Below are 27,841 nucleotides of genomic sequence, written 5' to 3'. Positions count from 1 at the left end.
GAACAGCAAGTTTTATGTCACACATTATGACACGCATAATAATTTTGTGAAAGTATTACCTCTGTCTACGAATTCAGTTTGACATTGCAGACTTTTTATTTCCATCTTTTTGTGAAATCGTATTTGGATTTTGCATTCCGGATACTTATTTAAGCACCTGAACGTGAGGAAAGACTTTTTCTCTATGAGGGTGACTGAGCCCTGGCACAGGTTGCCCAGAGAGGCCGTGGAGTCTCCATCCTTGGAGATGCTCGGAAGCCGTCTGGCCACGGTCCTGGGCAACCAGCTGTAGGTGGACCAGGTGCCCTCCAGAGATCCCTTTCAGCCTCAACCATTCTGTAGGTGATTCTGTGAAATGGATGCATGAAGGAAATTCTAGTTCAGCTGACTTAAAATATTTTGGACGGGGTTTTTTTGTTGGGCTTCTTGGTGTCAAGGCTTACGTAATGCAATTTTTTCTGTCAGTCTCTACAAAATATTTTGGATGTGCAGTGGCCGCCTTCATTTACAAAAGCACAGCGCTATCTTCCTTAACAAAGAAGGAACTGTAGTGTTCCTTCTGTAGTGTTAAGTGTGTGAAACACTGAAGTGTTTTAACTTAAGCCTGCCCTAACTGTTGAGATGACTTCCAATGCTTTTTTGGATGTTTATTGTCTTTTTAAAAATTTAGGTGTATGTCATCATACTGACCGCTTATTTTATTTGCTGTCTGAGTTTAGCTGCTGGAGAGTGATACGATCATCACAAGGCTACATATTCCCAATAGAGGTACCATGTTTTGTCTCTGCTGTGGGTTTGATTGCAGAGAAATAAGTTTAGAAAAGAATGTCAGGATCTCCCAAGAGATCTAAACAACTAATTGAAGGGGACCATCATGGCAAATTAAGTTAATTAGTGACAAATATGAAATTACTCATTCTCAAGGAAATAATCTGAACTACTGCCATGCGTTCCTAAGCTTGAAATTTGCAGGACAAAGATTCTAATAGTTTTGTGGAGAGCTCCGAGAAACCTTTGCTAAGTGTTCAGCTAGAATCCAAACAAACCAAACCGAAATTGTATGAGATAGAATAGAACAGAAAATAGCATTGTTCCTTATACTGACATCAGTATTAAACACTTAGTTACATGCAAATAGTTGGACTAGCAACTTGTGCACTGATTACCCTGTCAAATCTTAGAATCCTAGATTGATACTCCTCTGTGGAGAAAAGGATTCTCTTTGGAGTCGGAGAAAGAAGGGGTATGATGGAGGTGTGGAAAACAGTGACAGAAAAAAAGAGGAGGAAAATGGGGCATTCTTGTTTATCTCCCATTTCAACATCAGAAGAAACATCGAGGGAAAAAATTAAGCTAAAGAAAATAAAATTAACTAATTGAACTCATGGCTTCTAAGATATCAATGAAGCCCATGTTCTAGTAGGATTTAAAAAAGATATTTCTATGCACAATGGGGCCATTCAAAGTAATATTAGATAGGGTAAAAATAATTTTTAAGAAAAATAAGCACTCGTTCCTAATGTGATAGAAGTCCCTCATAGCTGACTGGGCTTATATTTCCCCCTCCCCATTTTGGCATGCAGCTTGTTCATGGTACGTTACAGGGTTTCTTGCATTTTTCTTTGGAACAGAGTAATAGAGTACAGGCTCACTGGTTTGTTTCACCGCAGCACTTTCTCTGCTCAGTCTTAATTGCTACCATGATTATTTAAACATCCATACAGAAGAACTGGTTCCCCAAAGATGTTAAGGACAGAAAGAATGTGTAGATGCATCTTTAGTGTAGCACCAAGTTCTGATTTCAAAAGCACTTCTGAGAATCAGACGTAAGGTCCTGTATTATTTAAGGACTTTGAAACATGTTTTGACACCTTTTGTGCAGCATATTTGAAACCCGTTCAGTTTTTGTGTTTACATATTTCCACAGCTGTCTTTTAAATATAATGCATTATTTTTTTGACCTGTAAGGAATTCCAGTTCTGTAGTAATGAGTGCATTACATACGATCTGGTTAAGGAAGTTCCTACACTTAAAAATTATATGCGAGATTCACGGGCAATGCTGTTTTGGAAACAGTTCTACAAAATGATATGATTTTCAGTGGGGACTTGTTCAGATTTAAAGTAAAAAGACCTGTCTTCTACTTCTTACCTCTGGAAAAAAGGAATAAATCTAAATTTGAGGTGATTTCTTTATAGCCAGCTGCATAGGAGACAACATTCTTTCTTCATCTGTCTCTGTTAAAGCCCGTTTTTTTCAAGTTACTTTAAATGGGAATCTTCTCTTTTCTTGCTCAAACACAAGTACAGTACTGTGTTTAGCAGGAAGCATAACCTCAGGCTCCTGGAGCATCTCTTGGAACAGAGCTTCAGTGGCATATCTTTAGCAAAGAATGACCTCATAAGCCACAGAGATATTTTATTTGTGAAGATACTGATTTATTTTATTAATTGATGTAAAGCAGTTATCTATTATAGTGCTGGAATATATGGTTCTTTTTTTATTTGTGTTTAATTAGGGAGGCAGAAATCATACTTTTTTGTATCCAGCCAAGCGTGGCTGGTCACTTTTATGATTTAAAGTTTTCTAGTGCTCTTGGTACTTGTGAATATAACCTTGCCTTTTATTCTACCATCAATCAATAACTTGCACTCATCAGCCTCGGATAATATTTATTAATGGTGGGGTGGAGTAGAAACAAAGATGGAAAAAATTCTGGTTGGCAGAGTGCCTTAGGAGAAGAGGAATACAAATGCAGCTGCAGCAGAATCCTTCTTGTGTGTGAGAAGAATTACTGGTTTTCCTTAGTTGTGCTATGGGAAAAGCCACGCTTCTTTCTCAGGATTTGAATGCTGGTATGGTACCAACACGTATCAAGAGAAAGCCTCTGCCCCACCATACTTACACTTTGCATTCTTAAGGCTTTAAAAGGGTGGAAATTTTCAGGCTCAGCATAAGTTGAACTGAATCTCACAAAGATAACAGAAGTCTTGAAGCTGACTGTTGGGACTTGATCTTTCCAGCACTTAGACAAGCCTATGATTTTGTTTATATAACTAGTGCTTCGCTGTGTCTCTTGACGTGGAAAATGGAGGGGAATAGATGGAGCCACGCTGTGGGCTGGAGAGAATTTTTCTCCTTGCCTCCCTCAATCTATAAAACTCTAAAGGGTGCAGCTTGATTACTCTTACAGTAAGCACTATTTGGTCCACAGAAAGTCAGCCAAAAATGTAGCTGATAATGACTATTTATACGGTCTGTACAATTCTAGTTATCTTAAAGAGCTGTTCATATATACACTACAGTACAGTACATCTTGCTTGTTAAAACATGCTTTCATGAAACTGTATAACAACTCGAAATGTATGGAACATGAAGGAAAAGTTGTACGGGGGGCTGGGGCCCTCGCTGGGTCCCTTCGCTGACGTGGGCAGTGAGCTGGGAATTCTTGACTGTACGATGTGTAAAATAATTTTTGCTGCATTACTGTAGCTAGAATAAGAAATTTGCCTCTACTGTTAGTTTAGAGGCATGTAAAAGTCTAACATGCTTTCACAGATTAAAGCTCATCCTGCAACTGCTTAGGATTTCTTGCTTCCTTTAGTGCATCTCTTCCCAGTTCCGCTAAACGCACAGAGTGATTTAGTTGCTGTATGCGCTAGCCTGTAACTCAGACATACATAAATCAATGCAAATGGAGGGTCAAATTCAGCAGTGATACAATGGTACTGAACAGAAAACAATTCCTCCATCGTGCCTTTGACACAATATCAAAAATCTCTCCTTTCCCACTAAAGTGAGAAAACACCCAGACCAAATGCCTGGATGTTCAAATTTGAACAAGAGATACGGCCGTAGAAATCCTGCTTGTGGTACAAAGTATGTGGAAAGAATGTTTTGCTTCAATTAACTGCACACAAGATATTAGGCATTAGAATGATGCTTATCACCATAACTTGTGCATTAGTTGTTTGGTTTTTTTCCTTTTTAAGGGAAAATGTCAAGAAAAAATAATTCAGTTTCACTACTTGTCATAGACTAAATTTAATACTTGTCATAGAATAAATACAGCATCTCTTCAGGTACAGCTTCTAAAATTAAAAAGTATACCTTCAGTCCTGGGAGAGATGCCAAGAGCTCGTTACTTGTCTCCAAATTTACTACATGGGAATAATGTGGAAAAAACTCACGGCTTTTAAGATTTAAACTCAGCAGCATATCAAATTTATTCTTATATGGTATACTTGTTCATGACCTCTAGTCTTAAGAAATTCTGTCATGTTTGAAAACTAGTCCCTAGTGAAGCCTGTATCAATGTTAATAGCTAAGAGGTCAATGCAACTGCTAAACAGTTTGTATTACTGTCAGGGTGGTCATGAAAACAACACCTGCTGCATGAGCACTTGGCAGCTGGGTCAACAGGCACTGTGGGAATTTATCAATTTAGGGGGCCACTTGCATAACACTTTGACTGATGAATTGGGAAAGACTGGCTTACTGGGCTAAAGCTGCTCTATTATGTATGACTTTCTTTAGGATGGCAGAGGCTTCCTGCAGGCTCCAGAAAATAAGCAAAAGATAAACTGAGCTGTTTTTTCCTTATAAAGCGATAAAAAGTGAGAACTCCTTAATAGCCAATGCTAGAAAGACTAAAAAAAAAAAAAAGGGGGGGAGGAAAAAAAATCCCAAACCAAAACAAAAACTTTTACAGTCAGTGAGCTGTGATGTGATTGAAAAAAATCCTTAGGTTTTTCCATCATGGTTACAAAGGAGTTTTTGTGAAGTACTTCTGTAAAGTGAAACTCTCTAGACTGGTATTTGCAAAAAGCTCTAATTTCTCTTTAGTGTCTCTTATGGGAATAGTAACTCCATGTGGGTAGGTAAATGAGATAAGAATTTTGCATGCTCCGGCTAAACTAAACATAATTAGACATTAATTCTGCCTTTCCATTCCCTCAAATGACTTAAGGGATAGTAATTTCTGAACAGAAAGAAATCATATGGCCCACCTGGCTTGGTGAGAACAGTCACCAACAAAACTGGCTCATTCTACGGAGAGTTTCCAGTAGTAGCTTCAGAGTCTATCTATAACCCATCAGACCTGAGTATCTTGATGCAGATTAGTCTAATACTGTATGGTTCCGAGTTTCCATTTCCATAGTAATTAAAGTCTTCAAGAGGGCTACGCTTTCATAAGTGCTATTCTTCTATCATACCATCAAACACTCCTGACTCATACTGAAAAATAAAATCACCAATGTTTTTGTAAAGAGACCGAACAATGCCAAAAAGAGCTATGACCTAGGTACTGTCCCTTAGTGTTTGAAACCAGTCTATTTGGAAATACCCTCTGATAGCGGAAGTCCCCAAAGGTGATGATGGAAGGGATGATAAGTGGAATTATATACTCCAGAGGGGCATGAAACAGGAGCGAGATGGTTTGAATCAAGTTCAAGTTTCAATCCAACGGAAAGCAGCTATTCTAGCTTTCGATACAAAGCCTATTGAAATCCAGCTCTATAAGGTGTTACAAGGAGAGGAAGAGGAAATCGTCTTGTGTGTGCAAGGACATTCGCTTAAGCTCTGCCCTCTTTCATAAAAATCACCTGCTGGCTCCAGTGAACCATCCTGGTCAAAAGAATTATTCATCCCCTTTGGATCACCCTATCGACAGTGGCAAACGCTTAAAACTTCACAGGGGACACAGCACTGCGTGACCGCCCTACAAACTTTTCTGGGTTTAGTCTCATCTTTTAAATGGAAATCTTTTGCATTGTCCATCAGTTTGAGTACTCTTCTCTAAATCTCTTGCATTTTATCTATGATTTGCTTAGAGATAATATAAGGATTCCAAAAGAAGACTTACAAAGCCATATTAGGGCTATTCTGCCACCTTCCAAAGTTTGTTTTCTTACTTCTTGGTCTGTCCCTGTCTGTAGTTTTCAAAGAACAGCTGATAAGAACGTTCAAATTACAGCTGATGTGAACCTATCGACAGACCTTTCTTATTCAAATATGTATTTTTAATACTGTCCACAGCTGATTTTTCCCTCTTATCATGCTAGAAAATGATTACTTTTTCTTTTCTAATGGGTTTGTCTCCTACTTTCTCTGTTATTGACTAACCAGAATATTTGGATCTATACACATTTTCGGTATCACTGTTTACTTAGTTATTTTTCCTATGCATTCATCAATGTTTTTTGTGAATATTAGTATGTATTCGTAGAAACAGAAAGCAAGGCAGAAAAATTATAAAACAGGAAGTAGAAAAATAGGAAAGAAAAAGGTCACAAAGACAATTTATAAAATGCTAGTATTTACGCTGATCTTCAGGACCCCTGGCTAGCCCTACCTTTTAGTTGAGAAGTACACAAGTCTTTCTCTCTATATTTTCTCATTAGTTCCTAACCCTGGAAAATAGTTTACTTGTGATAACCGTCAAGGAATGGATGTATTTTTCAGAGACACAGTTTTAACTTAAGAAATTCTTCTTTTGTCTGCTAGTTTACCTAATTTACCTAATGCTGGTTTTATGTGTTTGTAATTCTTAGTGTTTCCCGCATCTCCGCCAATCTCAAAGCTAAATATGCTATTACCTGTACTCTTCACTCTACTCGATTTTGGCAATAGGTAGTATACGTGGGTTTTGCGGCACCTCACTTACTTGGTTTTTACATTCATTTTTAACTTTTCTGTTTCTGATTTATCACTTCATTGTCCAAGAGCTCCCAAGTACTAATGTATCATTATAACAACCCTGTCAGAAAGAGAAGGATTATTTAATTCTGTGGTTTGATGGGAGGCTATTTAGTTGTTGACATGAAGTATTTGGAGGAACTGAACAAAAGTTTCCTGTGGTACCTTGAATTCCATTTCAAACTGCCTTGATGATGGAGGGATTCAGAACCTCTGTTTTGATCATAGTTACCAATTTGTCCTTTAACACCTCATTTTTATTACATGTACAGGATTGTTTTAGGATAGGACTTCCCCATTACTGAGTACTGAAGACTAATGCAAGGGATTCTCTGGATTACCCTCATCCTCTGATCTTCTAATGTTTTAACCTGCCCACTTCTTTTGAATTTTTTTCTAGTGCTAGCAATATCCAAGCAGTAGTTTTCTTTCTTAAGCTGTATTTGAGACAAGGAGATCAGGGTCATGGTTATGTTTGAGAACAACTTTGAGTATGCAGTAGTTTTCTACAAAGATCAAATAAATCAAATCCTGCACCTTCATACAACTCTTCTTATTTAGAATAAAAGAATAATTTCATAAGCTTGCAGCAGCTTACAAATGACCAGTAGCAGAAGAAGATTGGTTTTTGCATGAAGTTATTAATTTTCAGCAAGGGGCTATCACAAGGAATGATAATTTTGTTCTTTTACACTGTCCCATGCATGGAAGGCTCTCTTTGCAGATTGATGAGTCTGCCAGGGGCCACCTCTCATAGGGTTTTGTAAGTAATGAATTTCTAAAACATGACAAATCAATACTTTGGTGACTTTATTTGTTGCTGAAGCTCATAGCTCACCTGTAGCATCTTTATTTTGTGTTCTAGAAAGCTTACTGTGTTAGGGTTTACACCTACATTTGAGGTATTTGTATGGCGCATACCATGAGGAAGACATTAAAAGGAGTAACAAAATACCAGCATGCAAACAAATACTGGCATGTGAATAACAATTAATATTTTGCTAATAAAGCTTTACATGAACATTTGCCATGGAATCTTTAAATTGTTTACATGTGTAATGTGACATTAGCATGACATGGTAAATAGAGCTGCAATGCTCTTTTGTGGAGGCAACTCATTATCTTTCACTTAAAAGCCTGCAATGGTGTAAGATTGAAAAACAACAAAACTCAAAACTTTGCCTGAATGAAAATTATTCCATGTTTCTAAAAAGTGTTACCAAAACCTATATCCCTTTGCCACAGTCTGTTTTATTTCAAATGTGTGCCAATTTACAAAAGTATTTTATAGTTTTCTGGTTACTTTCACCAGTAACCAAACACAGTCTTGACCCTTTTCCATACATGAAAACAGCCAACCGTGAGTGCAGCAATGGGAGGTCTGGCCTTTCAGGTATGTCAGCTGAAGACCACCCTACTGGAAGAGGTAACAAGAACAAAAAGCCGAGGTCAAACAAGGCAGCCCCATGTAATTAGATACTAATAGTGGATTTAGGGTGTAAAATTCACTTAAAACCATACACCAACAGACTAAACAATCCCAGTAAGAATGGCAAGTTTTGTTCTAAAAAAATGTTTTTAATACCAGAAAGCATAAATAAAACATACATAATAACCTTGACTGACAGACTGCACTAACTCGCAGTAACATCTGCTTCCAAATTATTTGCTATAAGCTTGGGATTGTATAATTATAAAACACTGAAACTCTACTGTAACTGACAGTACAGCATGCGTCCAATTTAATGTATTTATTATTGAATTCAATTGTTGTCCCAATAACAATTTTCAGAATTTAAATTCTGACAAGAAAATAAATTCCTCTCTTGCACAATCAACAGCAGAACTAAAAACGCAAGCCTAACTGTATCTGATGCTAATGGGGAAACATGCTGAAGTGGATGCTGAACAAATAGGCAGTTGCTTTTGCAGGGTACGATGGGGTCAAACTAATGAACACGACAAACTTAATTTCTGTTGGCTGTTTAATTTTGTGTTAATTTCTGATGCATTTGCAGGGTGAATATGGTACCTTTACATGCCACAGACTTGGCCTGATAAAGCAGCAAGATCCATCATGAAGAAAATGGTATTTCGCCGGCTAAAGTGAGTATCTGCTAGTCATCTCCTCTTATTGCTGCTGGGGCCCATGGGTCATGTTGGGAACTGGCTTTTTGCAGTCCTTCCAGATTCCCTAATATTTTCGTAGCTCTAGCTGCTCTGAAAAGATCATATCTCAAGAAACTCTGGTTTGATAATTTTCATTTATCCTCATTTTACAACTGGTAAATTAGTCCAAATAATTAAACCAATCACGTTGATTCCATGTTTTATGAATAATTTGAGTGGGATCTGTAAGCCTTTTGGAAACAGTGCTTTAAGAACTGTTAAAGAATTTAGTGTATTTTTGGCATGCGGTCCAAGGACAGAAAGTTTCCTTCCTTGGTGCTCCAAACCTCTCCAGGGAGGGACAGGTAACTGCAGGGGTATGGAAGGATGTTGAAAACTGGTAAGCAGTAACAATACACACCTACTGAGGTTTCAGTCCTCTCTATTACTCTCCATGGTGGTATTTCCTACACAATAGAAGAGACGTTTGGGAAAGACTGAATTTGTCCCTTAGAGCTTACTGATGGCAAAACTGAAATTGAGGAAGTGAGACTGGAACTGACCGGGAATGGCTTGTCCACTAGCTAGTACTGTCAAATTATTTTCTGTAGTAGCCTTTCTGTATACAGAGCAGGTATTGTCAGCCAGTACTAACCTTTTGAGCCAGCTCGCGTTGTGCACTGTCCCACCGCCGTGGCAGGTGAGGAAGCAGTAGCACTGGGGAGAATTCCAGCATCTACCTTCTATTGATGCTGTGTAACCTTTGTGGTACCTACAAGTCATTTGGCTTCAGAACTGTCAGGAGCATCTTTTACCTGTACTGGTCCATATGATGCCACATTAAATATGTCTACACTTCTGTCAAAATATGCAAAGAATGTGAATCTAGGTGGGAAAGTAGGCAGCATTTAGCATAATGTTGAAGGGTAAAAATTTCCAGAAGTTAGTCTTGGTTACACCTCTGTTGTTCTGGCATTCCCTTTCTATGAGATAGCGATTACTTTTAGTGAATCTTTTCTGCGTGCCACTGATGGTACATTCACTTTTAGGAAGCCCCCTGCATTGAGAATTTCCCTTCTTATTGAATGTCACTATTGCATAATTCAGCTACATGGAAAGAACTACATTTACCTTTTGGTTTACCTGTTGAAGGAAAGACTGATCTTAGTGAGAAATGCGATGCTTACCTTTTTGGGTCAACGATCTTGTAGAGTTTTCCACTGTGAGGCTGTGTCATACTTTTACTGGTTGATAATATGTAAATCTCACCTGTTAAAGAAACCAGTGCAATAAATTAGTTCTCCTTTCCTAAGATGTCAAACAGGTGACTTTTGTGATCTAGCTGTATTTGCAAGATGGGATTAAAAAAACTTCAGGAGAAACATTCACCACTGAAATATAGAACAGAATCATTGCACTTTCCCGTAACTGATGCGAAAATGTGAAAGATACTTTATCATGAATGTTTTTTGTTTCATACTGTATAGAATTGGTTAAAAGAAATAAAACTGGGAAGGAAGGGAGAAGAGGGGGATCGGTCTGCTCATGCAATATCTTTGCCCCTTACGTCTGTAGTGTTGGGAATAAAAGCAAGTATATGACACATTGGGTCATAGTGAGTAACACAGTTCACAGAATGTGAGAGACAGTAAGGGCCTTTGCCCCTTCCAACAACCCATTCTCTTTCCAGTTCTTCTTACAAGGCTGCTAAGGTGTAGCTGAGAGCAGTGTAGAGAGCTTTGGCAAATGAAAGATAGCCTTTGGATTTCTTCTTTTTAAACAGTTACTATAATTTTGAATAGTTTGCAGGCATTACCGATAAGTCTTATCATTTAATAAGATTTTTTTACTATTTACCTAATTCGTCTTCACCAAATCCCAAGACAGGGCCTGAAAAGAAACCTCTACATGAGCCAGTGTTGCCAAGACAGAGGGGTTTCTCTTGCCACTGTTTGGTTGCAGGATTCTGTTGCAGTGTTAGAAAATTTCTATATTCAAAAACACATAAAGCAAATAGTTATGTTACATTTTGAATAGGGAGTTTTCACTGTCCAGATGAACACGTAAACACTTGCTGCAAGTAGCTCTATAGATACATCTGTGCAGTTCATCATCTTATGATTTCCTGCCTGTTATTTTTCAGATGCTTAAAAAGCACAGCATTTCCCTTCGTCATTCAAACATTGCAAAATTGGGTTCAAGCTATACTATGTAGCCATTTGTGGATACTGAGCTATTTGGCATGGGAAAACTATGCCCGTTCATTAAAAAACATTCATTTTGCTCCATCAGTGATGCTTCCCTAAAACCCCAAAAGTTTTCAATGTCTTACCAGTTAGACTTGTTTGGGAAACAGTTCCACAATTAACATTTATTCCCATTATAATGTACGTGATGCATGTAAGTGTTTGTAGAACTAAAATCTTAAGAGCACCATGATGTGAGTGTCTTTGTACTTTTTTCCAAGGAGCAGATAGGTTACATATGTTGCCATTCCTTAGAATGCTGTGCTATTTTATTTCCAAATCTAGAATTTTATCTGCATTGTCATACCGCTAAATTGGCAAAGTGACACGACATACAAGACTGGTGGTGTTCCTTTATACAGGAAGCTGAATAACTAAATATACCTTATAAGCATTGCTGTTTAAGAGTGAGTTATAAGAAACCTACCCGTTACGGTCTCCAAATACATAACTTCCATAGAGTCTTTCAGACTGACAGCCTCGATAGACAAATCCACCAACCAAGGATCCACTGCTGAATGGTTTGAATTCTAAAAGTGAAGGCTCACTTTCTAAAAAGGAACTACCGTAGCATTAGATCATATGCAGTTTCATATTTTGATTCACGTTTATGAAAATGTTATTACTTGAAGAAAAGAGGTTAATTCCATTTAAGCATTCCTCAAAATTCAAGACGTGTTGCCGGAAATGAAATGTTACAAAAATCAGAAAATTGCAACAGAGGCTGTCTGTGAAACAATTGGTTAGGGATTTATATAGGAGCGGCTATAATTGCTTTCTTCTGTGTGCACAGGCTGGGAGAATAAAACTATAAGGATTAGGCTGGACTTTCATGAAGTTGATGTGATTACTGCTATTAACTTTTACGTGTCAATACAGTCTGCAGAATGGATCTCCTGAACTTCAGGAATACAATTAAACCCCCTTCACTGTGAAGTCCTCCCAGTATCTAAGAGCAGAAATTCCAGTGATTTTCAGCAGAACTTGTTTTCAAAGCCTTTCAGTGGTTTGAGAAACTCTTTCAAAATCACCGTTTTAAACATGGTATGTGTGTTATATCCCATAAAACATTAGTATTGCTGGCCGTAGCTTCTTGTGGTAATTTATTTTATGCTGCTGTTGTAGTTGTAGTTCCTACTTTTTTTTCTTTTTTTTTACAGAACTGCAGAATTTAGTGATATCAAATAATGTCTTCAAGGAAATTTCAGTGTAAATGTTCCTATTCATGCAATCAAATACTGCTTAGGGTAAAACTAGGCTCAACTTGACATGCTAACTGCATCATTTTAAATTAAAGTCACAGCCAATACACCTTTTTGTTTTATAAGAACTTTTTTTTTAGTCGGAGGGCTATCTGCAAGTCTTTGATAAATGAATTTCCCAGATTATTCTACAGGTGTAAGAGCTGAAATTTTATGTGGAAGGAAAGGATGATGAGCTCTTTTTATTGAAGCAATTGACCCACAGCCTAGTATTAATATTGGCAAGCTGTACTGGATAGACACAATATTGCTTAGTTTACTCTGCAATAAAGATGCAGTCAAAATTCCATTGGAGCAGTGGTTTACCAAATATTATTCTTTGGTTTGGCTTTTATAAAATGAACGCAGACAATACTTGCAGTAACTAAAGTAGAACAATTGCATTACACTGTTGTGTACAATTGTACTAGCCAGCACAGCTGCTTTGCTTTTAAGTAAAGTACAGGTGGGAGAACTAGGGGTGTGAATGAAACCCAAAAATGTTCCAGGAGACAGACCAGTTCTTGATGCCTTTACACACCTTTGGCATTTATCATCTTTTACCACCATGACTTTACAAACCGCTAAATAGTCAACCAAGATAGATGATAGCTCAGAGTAACCGTCACCTGGCTTGCCTAAATGCCTGATTCAGAGAGAACATGCAACACTTTAAAATTTTAAGACCCTAATTGAGCATGTTTATCTTTTTGCAATCTAATGTAAACTAGTAATTGTTACGAAGTAGTAGCATAGTGCATTTTTCTAAGTTTTTCAATTTTAGTAACATTTAAACAGAGCTCAGTCATTTCCCTGTTTGGTTGTGGTCTGTTGTTGTCTATCTCACTTTTTCCATTATAGACGGCACATTACATGAGGTTTCCACTCTGTATCTTAAAAGGTTGTTTGTGAGGGACTAAGAATATGTTCCTGATATTCCAAAATCTTTTCTTTATGAGCCATCATATGCAGCAAGTGAGATCTTTGACAGACTAGCAACTGGCATATTTCTTAAATCTTATTTACGTGATATTCTACACCAACAAGAACAAAGTTTAAATTTTGTTTTGTCTTGCATCTTTTATCTGCTTGTACCTTACTTCTCGTAAGTTCGATCTTTTCTAGGTTACCTATCCTGTCTATGCTGTAAGTTACCTATCATGGCTATACAGTCTTTTCTCTGTTTTCTTCAGCTTTCCATTTATTGTTCCGTGGGCACAGAAACCAACTGTTCCCAGTAGCTTTACCCTGGATGGAACTTACCATAGTCTTTACCCTTTATTATTTGTAAGATTCTTGCTGAAGATCTGTTCTTTCCATTTGAATCTGAGCAAAGTATAGTTAAATTGATGTTTACGTCTGTTGGGTGGCGGTCCACAGCACATCTGTAAAGCAAAAAATAGAAGAAAATCCATGAGATAGAGGAGTTCATAATGTATAATTTTCTACCTGTAGTATGAAGCATCACATTTTGAAGGATTATTGTTTCTTTATGGTGCCTGCTCATTTGAGGGACATATTTCATACTGAGCCAGAATATCTGAGAAGTGCGTCAGATTTGTATACAAGAGATAATACACCTATCCCATCCCTGCACCATTTTTTATATAATGTGAAGTAGAACTATTTTTTCCTAATGATAAAATGTACTCTGCTTAATAGCACCTGAAATGAATAGTGCTTTAACCAAGCTAAATGAGTTGACTTACACGGTGTAGGAATTTTGGACTGTTAAAAAGTCCAAGAATCAATTCCTTATCTGAACAACTTGACTTCCTAAATTTTTTCAAATCATGACTTTAAATGTTACTACCACCCACTTAATTTGCTGAATTACGTGTTGTTTAGTTAAAGCATTGTTCTACTTCTTGTTATTGTTTAGATATCACCAGATGTTTTCATTTGTTTTCCACGTGCCTTTTTTTCTCAATCAAAATTCCCATCTCAGCTGTACTTTACCAACTCTCTACTTTAAGTTCTCTTCTTTTGTAAAGGTAGTCATTTTATTATTCATTAAAAACAAAAATCTTGTACTTTGTTTCTGTCATTTCAGTCCTGCCTTCTAATAATTGTGCCTGCTCTTCTCCTTCCCCTTTGCCAACATACATTTGTTCTCACTGTGCCATATGTGTGGAGGTGGAGGAGTGGAAGTTTTAAAAAGTTCACGAGTGCCTTATTGTTGTTAAAATTTTTTTCCCTGACTGTATAAAAGATTTCTGGTTGAAAACAGTATCTGCTCCAGAGTAATTCAGTGTAGTTGAAACTTACTTACCGTCCTGGATTGTGAAGTCCGTGTGCAAAAATCTCAGGAGGTTGGTTTGTGCTATTAAAATGTGGGTTGCTCCGTGGTATGGAATAAGGGACATTGCACAGGTCAGTATTTACGTCGAGGCGCAATACAGAACCTGTAAAATCACTGAGAAAGTTGGAGGATAAAATAATTGCTTTTTAAAAGTATTTTACTGGTAGATTTAAACCATATCATGCTACAGTGAACCAGCAAAATAAACCACCCACTTTACTGAATAATCACATATAGATTGTTTTTATGGTACATGCAAGTCCGAAGAATAGTAGTAGAAGCTATCAAAGATTCAGTTTGGCCAATATGTTGCACTGTTACGTGCATACTAGAACACCTCTGACCGTGCTGTTGGAAGCAACTTGATAATAAGAGCAATTTTCCATACATCAGTATCGTTTTATGACTGCAAACATAAGGCTACTAACTCTTTTATACTGTATTTCATCTGGAGTAACTGTGGATATAATCACTATGTAGTTACATAATGCTTTGGCTAATAGTTTGAATCCTAATCTTGAATTCAATGATTTCTAGTCCCAGTACAATCCAAAGATTAATTATACATTAATTTAAAAGAAAAGTAATTGTATCGGTTGAATGGAGATGTTGGTATTTTTTGTGAAGTATAAGAACTTTCTTGTTACATGAAACAGGACAGAGTGAAAAGTTTTGCCTCACATTCATGTCCGAGATGGAAGAAGGGAGAAGGACAAGAATGTAGAAGAGCATCAAAACTCTTTTTACAGACATGAAAAAATGTGATATTTAAATTGATTCCTTTCTGTCTTTCCTCATCATGAATCTGTTTCAGCCTCCCCTTGTTTTACATTAATTTAAAACCAGGTATTAGAATTGCTCTCTGGTCTTGGTTTCAAGTACATCCTCACTGCAAAGGGCAGGAGCACCTGCTATTCTGCTCAGCTAAAGAGGTCTTTGAGCACAGCAACTCCTTTTTGGTCTTTAAAGGCTTGGTATCACACTTTCTCTAAATTAAGGCAAATGTTGCAGCTCTAACAGAGCGTAATGAAACAGAGGGGAAAAAGCAGGCTGAGAAAATTATATAGGTAGAACCAAAGTAGGATTGCTTCGTATGTTCTCTAGACATTTTCCTAAGTGATGCAGTGTTGTTACTGGTATGTGTTTGTAGACACTTTTTTAGAATGTTTGCTCAATAAAGTTGTCTTGTTGATAGAATAATAGTTTAGAAAAAAGAACTCTAACCTGTGCTTAAATACAATTACATCTAATGATGAGGGCTCCAATATTTAAGTGGTTTGATAGCACATAGCTACAAGAAGATCTATTTAAGCAGTAAGACTCTTCTGAAAATCAGCAGTTTGCTAAACCCAGGCACTGCAAATAGTTGGGTTACGTAGTAAAGGAAAAGGGAGTACGATTTGTCCTGACAACTGCCGATCACTTTTGATTCTGACCCCAAATACTGTGCGAAACCAGAAGACAATAATAGAAGTCTAGCCATTGGTAGTTTTTGTACCTTAAACCATCCATCTCCTCCATATCATCCAGAGTGATCATGCCATCTCCAAGGAAAATGTACAGGAAACCATCTGGGCCAAACAGAAGCTGTCCTCCTAGGTGTTTTCGATGCAGTTCTGCTACTTCTAAAAACACTCTTGCTGTTCTCATATCAACTTGGTGTGGATTTTTCCTACAATATAAAGATATGAACACAGTTTTCACTGTTCACTATCTAAAAATTCTAAAATTTCTAAAAATAAATGAGTCATTCAAATTACACTTTAAGATGTGGCTGTTGTAACTTGGTGGAAAAATGTCGAACAATTATTTCTGAGAAATTTCAGTTTTCCAGCATTCACAAAAAAATATTTTGCTGCCTATACACAATAAGTAGGAAATAACTATAATTTAAAAATGACAAAATAACTAAAAAAAGTCTTAAAAAGAATAAACCAGTGTACTTACTGGTGTCCCCAAACTACTGTTTGAAATAAAATCAGCAATAATTTTTCTGCAAGTGCCCATATACATGTTGTAAATCTGATAGTTCATTCTAGAAACAGGAAATACTAAAATGAAAAGGTTGCTGAGAAATACAGAATTAGTGAATTTTAGACTTCTACTGATACCTGGATACTGTGTATTCTACGACCCTAAGGATGTGGTCATGAGGTCCAATAGCCCACCGTTCTTGGTTGGTGGTATAAGACACATACAGCTTTCCATTTTTCTTGTAATTGGGATGGAATGCAAGGCTTAACAGTCCTCTTTCATCTCCTCCCTGCAGTCAAATGAAAAACACAAAGAATTGTGAAGTTAATTATGTTCTTTATTGTGTTTCAGCTGGAACCCAAAAAAAAGAAGTTTCTTTCTTGTGGATAATCTTTGCCCAAACTCTTTTATTTCTTTCCTGACTACTGCACAAAAAGGATTATAAAACATTTCACTTTGGGGAAGTCTTTAAGAGTTAGAACAAGATAATTGTCTTATGTAGTTATCTATGCACAAGTCTCTTACGCCACTTTTGTGGAGTGATTTGTGTATGTAATCTTTGGGAAGCCACGAAGACAAATTTAAGTGCTGTGAAGGATTCTTTGCTGGGTTACTAGGTTGCTTGTAATTCGTAGAAGACAAATAAAAAGGTCTATAATCAGCAGTCACTTCTAATCCAAGTATCCAAAACCTAAAACACAGTGCTGGCTGCCAACTCCCACTGTCTTGGCAATATGTTTAGAAAACAGTTAAATTGCTTGTGTAATATGTAAACCTTTGTTTTACCCTGGAGGCAGCAACATCAGTTGTCACAACTATGGTGGTCTGTTCATCATAGCTAGTATACTGTAGGTAATAAGCAGCCTTGGTCTCTGTGCAGAGAAACCATAGTTGTACATGTGGTCCCTCCATGGAAAGGTTTTTGTTACTTTTAAAAATAAAAATAGAAAATTCTCCAAACAACTTTCTTTTGTTATTGTGTTTGCCACAAAGATTAGGTCAGTTATATGTTAAGCATCAAATCCGTGTAATATACTGTGACAATGCAAATACCCTGTGTACTTAAATAGAAGGTAATTTTCTCTTTGGCTTCTAAAAATGTATGTAATATTACTGTGCCTAAAATTGTATTTGTCTAAGTGAAGAATAAAACTTCGATTCATTTGTTGCTCTTGAGGTAATACAGGGGAGAGAAGCTGAGGCATGGAAATAAACAGAGTACATAATTAACAATTCAAATTCAATTCATATATGTGATTATTCACAAGCTGATAGTTGGTTTGGAGTTTAACTCGGGGTTTGCCAGCCTTTCCAAACTAGCGACTCAGTTGTAGATTCAAGTGCTCCAGCTCTGCACCCGTAAGGGGAGAACATTTTGCAACTCTAACCACACCCATGATAACTAATTATGAAATTTTAAATTCTAAGAGAGAATGAAGCTTTTAAAACGTGTTTGCAATTCAGAGTGATGGATGGGCGTGTCCTCCTGTTGAAAGACATCCCACAAAAGGCCTAATTGGGAAAGTGCACAGCTTTAATTTATTTTAATTCAACATGATTGCTGTACTTTTTAATCACAGCCACCAAACAGAAACCCGAGTCAGAAATGGAGATGTAAATAGGTCAAGAGATTTCCATTCAAACAGATTTGTGCAATGAAGTTTGGATCCCGCTAATTTAGAGGCAGCCAAAATGTGCTAGTTTGTTTGCTAGAAAAATTTAGTTTCAGGGGGTTATCAGAGAGGTTAGTTTTGCAAGTCTGGTTAGAGCTGCCAAATCAGTTGCAGTCGTCATGGATGAAGGGACTGGTAATCTAGCTCTTTCTCCTTTACGAGCCAAAAATAATTCTGCAGCTGAGTCTGAACTGATTGTAGGTATTATTGTACCAGTTTCTAAGAGTTCTGACCAAGTTGCCCTGATAAAGTCTGAAGCACAGGGAGGCAAATCAATTGCTTTGGGAACAGTAAGGCATATTTCAAAGATTCCTGATGAATGATGCTATCTGTTGTGCCCAGACAAAGACAGTCCTCCTTCTCCTGAGAGATGAGTTCAACTCATTTAAGGGCCCAGGAATGTCAATGAGTCACACTAGGCCTGCCATTCAAGGTGAGTTATTGAAAGTATTAGTAAGAAAAGATCTTTCTGTTGCTAAGCTGAAGATTTTATTTAGCACTTGATGTCATGGGAGCAGTCTCAATGTGAAAGTGAAGTTGTTGAAAGCGTAAACAGGTGAAAATTAAATTAAGAGCTTTTAATGAAGTACACATGAAGCAAGAATTTGGCAAATGACTGAAACACGGGACTTGCAAGGTAGTAAGTACAGCAAGTTGTATTCATAGGATCAGGCCAGTATTTTTACTAATTGTTGTCTTGCATGATTCGATAAGACTGCAATATATTACTTACTTTGTTTGTAGGACATATCTATTTCTTCCTGAAAAGTCATGCTGCTTTCTGTTTTTCGAAGTGAGACAGACACACTATGTTCTAAAAAGTCTATTTAGTTGTGCATTTAATAAAAACTTTGGAAATATCCCTCTAAGATACTGAAATCAGTGGAGCATCAAGCCATTGGTCATCAAGGCTTATGGTCAACTGGAAATCCAGCTGAGTTTTTCCATACTTATTTTTTTCTGCTTTTGGAAAACAATTGCTCATGTGTACTTTCAGCTTTACCACTAACTGGCAAACCTGTTGTTTCCAATTAAATCACTGCCACAACTTCCATAGCTTTTGGAATGATCGCCATGGTGCCAGAAAGTATATAGTTTTCTGTAGTGTTATGTCTTGTATGTTGTGGGGTAAATGGAGAGATATCTAGCAAAATTCCTTATGAGAAGTCTTTTTGGTACTGTCAGACTGAATAATTATGTACCAAATTTCAAAATTTCAGATTTTGCCTACAGAATAATCCTCACTTTTATTTTTTTATCAACAGACTTTTGATGTCTACTGTGAAACCAGCATCCTAGGCTTTATAGTCTTGTCTTGTAGATACCATGTGTCAAATATCTTTACCTTTCCCTTGGCAGCTTAGTAACTTATTGACATCCTTTTCAAGTTTCCCCTTAGCTGAAACCAGCACCAACAAACTGTAGATGACATAATACCTTGTATGAAATTCCGCCCTACACTGTTTGATGGAATAACCATTAACATTTGTCAGTTGTATAAGGAAGGGCAAGAGGAATGAGACAAATCTTTGTATTCCGTTGGGATGTCTGTTGAAGACAAAGAATGATGGTTGACTGAAATGAGTATCAATTGCCTAAACATACTGTGGACTGGGGCCAATGTGAAATCTCTATCGTAATTAAACCTGGAAGCTCACACTTGCGACGTCTGCCTGTGCAGCTATTTGGCTTGGACGCTCCTATCTTCTACTTGCAGTAATTGCACGTTTTGCACCAACACTACACTGGTTTCAAAACTGATTTTTCTCAGGCCAGATTAGAAGCTTCAGCTAAGGAGTTCTGTGAAAGGAAAAACATTCCTTTAAAAACCAGTTTGGTCTAGTTTAGGACCACAAGCGTGAAAATAATTTAATCAGAATTATGTTATCTTAAGTCAGTACAAAGCCAAGTCAAGATTAATTGTATGCATTAAACTTGAAGTGTTTCTTTACTTTTCATTTTTAAATGGCTGGTTAGGTACATTATGTCAATTCTGAATATGTATTACACCAGTAAGTGTTCTCAACTGAAGTATACTTTTAATATTTCTTTTTGCATTGCAATTTCTGTTGTAATCTATTTACACTTGTAAAAATCTGAAACAACTGCACAACATGATCCACTTTGTATTTTGACTAACACAAAGAGGCATAATTGTTGCAAATGAATACTGAATTTTTATAGAAGGGTGCTATTTTCACATAAGTACTCCTTAGAAGTGGGCTCTGCTTTCAATCTACGGATTTTCAAATGTACTCTGGTATATCTCTGATATTATATATGAAAGTATTATTATATTATTATGGCATTATACTTTTTCTGTAATACAGAAACATATGCTGCAGTTATTTTTAAGACATACCGCCATCGCATTACGCCAATGTATGTGTTGTTTCCTATAGTAAATACAGAGAAATACGTGGGAATGCCTTAACTGGTATTGTTAACTATTTAATTTAAAACAGATCATATTGTAAGTGTGACCCGTAATTACGTAACCTTAATAGTAATTAATTTTCATAAGCAAAACCAGACATGATGATTTATTTCCATTACTCTGTGTGGCTTAAGCGTAAACAATATAGGTAGCAGATTCCGAGTTTTCCTTTAAAATTGATTTCACAATTTGCTCACTAATATAAAAGAGTGGTATTTATACTTAACAACTTTTTCATCTGGACAATCCCACTCTCATGCTGGAAATGAGTAGCAACTTTTTTTAAAAGGGGTTGTGCTTAAAATATGTATATTCAACGGTCATTTGTGACTTAAAATATTAACTCTAATGTCTTTAAATCATTTGTTTTCATCTATCGTTACAGAGCAAATGCTAGGTAACTTGTTGAGGTAGTATGATCACCCTTAATTTGGTTTATTTCCTATGTAATAAATACCATAAGTAATATGCATTACCATGTGTTTGATCTTAAGGAGTTTTATTTGTAACAAACATGGGGGAAAGGGTCATGGAACATCTAAAATCTCTTACCCGGCAGTACCACATGAACCTTCAGAAAGGGATTTCTAATTAGGAGATCCCAAAAGAATCTCTGTTTATTTGAACCTTCCTTTACCGGACCTTACTGTAGGGTTGAAGATGACTATCGGGTTTTTTTCTCAGTGGGAAGTGTTCGCTTAATCGACATGTTTTGGAAATCTGGCCCCGGCACAGGATAGAAACTTGACTACAGCAGAAGTAGAAGCCAGTGGAAAGGTCTGCTGCAAGGGCACACCTTGTCTTTCAAAGCTGCATCAAGTAGTTTGAGAAACACAAGGGGAAGGTGCCTCTGACAGGTGAAAGGGGTCAACAAATACAGACTGAGAGAACCAGAGATGGATTGGTCTGTAGGTATGGTATAGGAATAGAGCTCCTAGAGACCTCTTGGGTGTTGAGAACTCAAGTGCTTTGCTATCTGAACATCTGCGGGGCCTGAGGCCTCTGGCAAGGGAAGAATTTGTAACACAAGACGTTTGCCTTAGGGAAAAATAATTACCCTGATGTCATGGCTCAGTATAGTATACATACTACACCCTATCTCCAAAGCATTTCCTTTTTCCTGTTGTGCTGCAAAGCTTCATTTTTTTGTCTTGTTTATAAAGGGCTTTGCAGTTATCTAAGGATTTTTTAAAAACATTTTCAATTTTTTTACTGATTTTAACAAATGCACTATTTTAATGCTTGACTTAAAAATAACTTTAGATACAGGAATGCTTTACCATTAAATTTTTACAGGAAAAATACTTAGAGGGCCATGCTCTTACTTGGAATTTAAGCACAATCTGCTGAAGTTAGAGGTGGGTTTTGTTCAGTGAAGTGCAGGGCAGGATTTGGCTGAAAATCACTGATGGCCAAAGTGCACCCATTACAAAGTTGTCTGCTCTGATATTTGCAGTCATATTTTAAATGCTTGGTTTTTTTACAGGACAACTGAACTCACAATAACGTAATGACGTCCCACTCCTTTAGTGCCCAGTGGGTCCAAAAGTCAGACCTACCAAAAGGTAGTAAGAAGGTCATTCGTAAGACCAGTTCTGTGTGGATTTTGAAGGGGAGTTCTTTGCACTTGGGGAGAAGTCAGAGTACCTATTCACAGGAATTACACACACATGCTTATTATGCAGCATAGTTTTCAGGCAAAAGAACTCTAAAGCGGCCATAACTTGAACAGAAATAAATAAAAATGGTTTGAGATCTAAAGATAGCACTGGAACTTAAAACCTAATTCCTTTTTTCTTAGTTCTGTTGCAGCAAAGACAAAATTTTGACATGGCCTCGATCATTTTTTCTTTTCCTTACCTTCATAGTCCTTTGAAGATACCAGTTACTAAATGCAGGACCTTTCACTTCTAGTCCTAGTCCTCTGTACTTATTTTTCTAATTCCTCAACTCCAGATTTTGCTGTTCTGCTGGGCAAGTCTTTAGTTTAATCCAAATGACAATCCTCGTCCCCTGATAAAACAATTCTTTCTTCCTGTCCTGCTAAAGAAAGTATATGAAACTTATAGATGCAGATACCAACCCAACACAAACCCACAGCTTGCCTCCTTCACACTCTTCTAGTAAGACACGAATCCTGCTTTGACAACTCTCCCAATTACTGGTTAGAAGCAGCGAAAAGCTTTGAGACTGCCAAAAGCCAGCCAATAATTGAGAGGTTTTGGGCAGGGTGACATAGGGCTGTGAGTGCGCTTGCAAGGAGGTGGCCGTGGGCCCATGTGAGGTCTGCATCTGGACTGAGAAACTTTATGTACTGCACTGCTTTAGGAGAATTGGAATAACAGAAGACAGTGGAAATCAGTCCCGGAAGAGGGAGATTCAAATAAAGACCAGATGATTATTGCATTCAGTAAAGCTGGCTCAAGAAGGTGTGAATTACACACTTTCCTGCACCACAGAGGCCTCTTGAGCTGTAAGCAGCATTTATCCTCTGGGAACACAGGTGGTGATTCCACCTCTGTCCCCAGCTGGATTTATTTTCAAGGAAGCTTTACATTCCACCAGCAATTCAGAGAGCGGTTAACCAGTGGAGGCCACTAAGGGAAGGTGAAAAATAAGCATACTCCTTCTTATTTCCCTGGCATGCCTCCACTTTCTGGTCTTTATTTATTTGTTTATTTGGCATACCCGCTCTCCTATACTTTCCCTCTTCAGCATTCTTCCACTATAGACTGTCTTGTCCTGACAGCTTTTCAGCTGCATTGGTTTGAGGTCTATTGTGTTGGAGAATTAGCCTTCTAGGAAAGCGAGAAAGCTTCCTTCAAGTGAACCAGAATGCAGTAAGCGTTAAGAAATTTACTGACCATGAAAATCCTTCATTAATAGGGAGAATAGACTTGACGACCTTTGTATTTTTTCTCCTTCTTTCTGTTGCTTTTAAGCTTTATCCACCTTTCCGTGCCACTTTTGTGATAAAGGCAAATTTTACAACTCTCTTCCAGTGGGCAGTCCAATCGAATTGGCTCAGACGATAGCCCAGAGAGAACAGACTACCTTACGTTAACATTCACAGGTACACGACATGATGACAAGAGAGTAATAATCCCTTTTTCATTCACCAAAACCATGACTTTACCTCTTCCAATCAAGAACATTTTTTTTAAACTTAGACCCTATTTTAATGCTATCTAACTATTTTTCTGTAAACGGACAAACAATACAAATTAATCTTATTAGTGATTTACTGTTCTACCAATGCTCTAATTTGACTGTGGTCCTCTCGGACATCTGCTCTGGTTCTCTCATGCTCTCATTCCTTCGGTATGTATATAAAACTTATCTTTATTTTTCAGTAGCATGTTTCATTACATTTTTCTTTTTGGTTAAAATACAGATCTAATGGCAGAGAGTTGTCAAAAAAGTTTAAGAATTATAATTCAATATATAAGTTGCTTTTATATGGCATGCCATTTCAGCCCATCACTGCTGCTTTTGTCATTACTAAAGATAAAAATGTGCAATGGAAAAATAAAAATCTTACTATGGTACAAAGATCACCCTGGGCTGCTAAATTAAGACTTTTCATAAATGTCCACAACAAAGTCTACAGCTGTAAGACTTTTTTTTTTGTGCTGAGAGAGGGAAAAAAATGAGGATGTATGGTGACACATGGCAAATTTGACAGTGCTTATGTAAAACGAACCAACCTACAACAAATTCTAGACTCCGATAATCGAAAACAAATTCATGCTGTTTTACCATGACCACTTTATATGGAAATTTAGGGATATAATTCAGAACAGAATAACAGTAATTATCATACTCTCTGCATTAAATTAAAACCAGAAATGTTGATCTGTCTAATTGTAGGCATTAAAAAATAACTAGTTTCAAAAAAGAGAGATGCAAATGGAAAGATGCCCTGATGACATTACTCTGTCTTACAAACAATTCTGCCTTTCTCCTTTGGCTCTCAGGAGTGAACTGTTGTCTATTAAAGCAGATACTTGCTTTTTCTGGTTGTAAGGGAAAGGTTACATTCACATGAGCTATGTATTTAAATATTGTGGGGGAGACAGCAGCAAACCACACCCAGCTTGAAGGAAAAAAGCTAGAGATTTCCACTTAGATTGGTCCCCATGTCTTTACTGTTGTCTGTGTGCTAATGGCTATTAAAACTTGCTCAGCAAGTGATAAAAGTAAGTTGCTAGCAGTCTGCATCTTGCAAAAAAAAAAAAAAAAGAAAAAAGAGCACACCTTAAACAAGATACCTTTTGCCAGAGGGTAATAGAGAACTAGAGGCGCTTCATTCAGTCCACACCGTTTGTCTTTTTTCCCCAAGCATTACTACGGTAATCATTCCTGTTTGCAACCTAACCTAGATTAAACTGTGGGCTTTATGAGCCCACCTCTGTCACTGTTTTAACAGAAGAGTGAGTTCGGTGGCTTATCAAAATGATACTAATCTTCACTGTGAAATATAAAGGTACTCTTCTTCACTGAAGGTTATTTCTTTAGCAGATTTCTAGCTTTAGTCATTAAGGCTCTGAAGGTACTTAGCAAAGGTTCTAAAGTGTTTTCTGCAAGGTATTTCAAATTGCTTTTTCTTCTTATTTTAAGAAACTAGAAAATCGTATTATCTGAATGCTTTTTGGTAGGGGAGTAGGAGACAAGTTGAAGGATAGAGGTTCAGGTGACATAAAAAGCCAGGACAGAGATGGGAAGCATATGGAAGGTTAACCGTAATTGATGCTTATTTACCACCTATCATCTTGTCTGGGATTCTCTCCTGAAGGCAGAGCCACCATGTAGGCTTGCCTGCAGGCACCGAAAGGTGGGAACGCGTCACCATTATTCAATTGCCAAAGAATGTGTGTGCAAATTCTAGGGATAAAGCAAATGCTATTCTGTTCCCTAATATCCGAAGAACTTTCGGACTCTGAAATGTGGATGCATGGAGAGGCATATTTCAGCCTATATTTAGCGTCAGCATTCAGCATAGTTTTGATAATGATGTGTCATATCTTCAAAGCAAATGCTGGTTGCATATGTTGCTGGTTTTCTCAGAGGATGATTGTGCTAAATGTAATAGGCAAAATCAGAATTTGTATTCTTAGAAGCTCTGTAAGTGTTGTTCAGCATTTTACCAGTAGACATGCAACAGATCTACTGGATGAAGGCTAGACAACTGCGTTCCGTCTATTTATTCCAATATTAAAATTGTTTATACCTATGTTCTTTGTCCATTCAATTGTTCCCAAAAGTAAACGGTCTTGTCATATTGGCACAAATGCAAAGAGAAGGTCAGTTTAGAGGTCCAGCATCTGCTACTGAGTTTTAAGCTTCCATATGTGAGCATGAGCATTGGAAGTGTATTTGTTATCCAAAATCAAACTGTTTGAAATATAAGGACTGCACTTGTTGGGAGTCCTGATACAAAGGCAGCTAGAAAAACCAGAAAATGCTATTATTGCATTTTTTTCAACAAAACCTGTGCGTGTGCGTCATGTTTGTACCCGGGTCAGATACGTATTTAAGCACCGCACCCTCACATCTCTGAAAAAGCGCTGAACGGGAGCTGGGAAGAAAGAACGCGTTTGAATTCTCTGATCCTGCCCAGGCGTTTTTCTGCCTGGTGCTTTGCCAATCCAATCCGCCTCCCGGTGCCTCCGGAGCGGTGTAGCCCAGGGGCAGAAAGGCTGGCCTCCCGCTTACCTGCGCTGCTGCAGTTAAGCAACAGCTTGGGTTTCAAATACTGACGGGAGTAATCACATCATTTGAGTTCTTTCAGTAAGGCTTTAAAAATACGTGTAATTTGCCAACTACCTGAAAACACGGAGTAAATAAATCCAGAGAAATCCAGATTTTTCCACAGACATTTTGCGAACACCAGGGGAAACTAAAATAATCAAGTGTTTCTGTGGATCACTCCTATAGATCTCATCTTTACCTCTTCACTAAAATAGTGAAAAAATATTAATAATTTGAAGAGAGACATGAATATTTTTATGAAATGTGCCAAGTGGAAAAACCAGGGTGGTGGAGGATATACGGTTTGCTCTTCATGACTAGAATCTGTATATAAGAGGAGAATGATGGCAATCCACAGCCGTGTTGACAATTCAGACATACAGGAAATACCCTTGTAGGAAACTAATACCATCTGGGTTTGGCCCAAGATGTGTGAATGAGAAATATGTTTCTTGTTGAGAATGCAAAGATAGTTTTGGACATTGCAAAGAAGGAATGCGTTAAGCATGCACAGTTATAAAAATGAAATAGGGTGAGGCATTGCATGCATATGGAATAATTAGAGGAATATGTTTGTGTGCGTCAATAGCTGTTGCAGACTTAGAACTTCAGAATTCATTTGTCCTAAGACAACTAGCAAATTACTATGAAAAATGTCTTCAGTATAAATGGGCAGGAGCTTTCTGAATAAAGACAGTATTTGAAAATGCTGATCTGTCTAAGCCACTGCGTTCCCTGATGGAAAGGGAGGTTTGCTTGTGGCACGTGTTGTATTTGGAGGAAAAAAGTAAAACAGTTTGGAAATTGTTGAAACATCCAGTTCTAATATTTGTAAAATCGGGAATTTTTATTATTTCAGTGAGTTGTTTTCAGTTTAGAAACTAGTTTTAGTTAAAAGAATGTCAACACATAAATGGAATATTTCATTTGGCCCTTCCTGAGAACCTTTCAGTCCACGCTTGGTGAGAGCATGTTTTCAAAATCTCAGAATATTCTCACTCCTCTCTATCCTGTTCTTGCATTAACTGTCTGAGATTTTAGTGTCTGTTCTTGGCATAGGAAGGCTCTCTGGTTTCTAACGAAGCCATTGCCAGCATTCTGAGGTTCCTGAGACTCGCTGCCTGCGGGATGGATTTTTGCCTCTCCCTTGACACCCTCATCTACTTGTGAAAGCCCCAGCAGTGCTGATTTTTCTGTTATTTGTGAGGCTAATGAATGCCTTGCATGGACAGGAAAAAGTTCCAGGCTCTCTTTGGTGCACATTTGACTTCTTCTCCAGACTAGCCTTTAGTACTGTCGTCCTTTCTCTAAGTTCAGGCTCTAAATGCTCTTTTTAAAGAAAATTACTGAGACGATAAAAGGTTTGCTAGTCTTTCATGTCTGTCAAGATCCTGGATTAACCCTGTTCC

General features: G+C 37.5%; 1 protein-coding gene across 1 annotated transcript in view; it reads right to left on the bottom strand.

The window, feature by feature from the left end:
- HHIP (hedgehog interacting protein) overlaps window positions 1-27,841 on the bottom strand; it is a gene marked incomplete at its 5' end in the record, with an annotated part of 70,125 nt that overhangs the window by 4,334 nt on the left and 37,950 nt on the right. The window contains 7 exons of the mRNA XM_009704761.1: window positions 9,996-10,077; window positions 10,666-10,796; window positions 11,482-11,605; window positions 13,559-13,680; window positions 14,568-14,711; window positions 16,096-16,269; window positions 16,709-16,860. Coding sequence (XP_009703063.1) covers window positions 9,996-10,077; window positions 10,666-10,796; window positions 11,482-11,605; window positions 13,559-13,680; window positions 14,568-14,711; window positions 16,096-16,269; window positions 16,709-16,860 — 929 coding nt within the window. The remainder of the gene's footprint in view (window positions 1-9,995; window positions 10,078-10,665; window positions 10,797-11,481; window positions 11,606-13,558; window positions 13,681-14,567; window positions 14,712-16,095; window positions 16,270-16,708; window positions 16,861-27,841) is intronic.

This window comes from Cariama cristata, unplaced genomic scaffold, assembly GCF_000690535.1.
Source record: "Cariama cristata isolate BGI_N322 unplaced genomic scaffold, ASM69053v1 scaffold7007, whole genome shotgun sequence".
In the NCBI taxonomy this organism is placed as follows: domain Eukaryota; kingdom Metazoa; phylum Chordata; class Aves; order Cariamiformes; family Cariamidae; genus Cariama; species Cariama cristata.
Note: the sequence above shows the minus strand (reverse complement) of the source record. Positions and strands in the feature narration are given on the sequence as shown.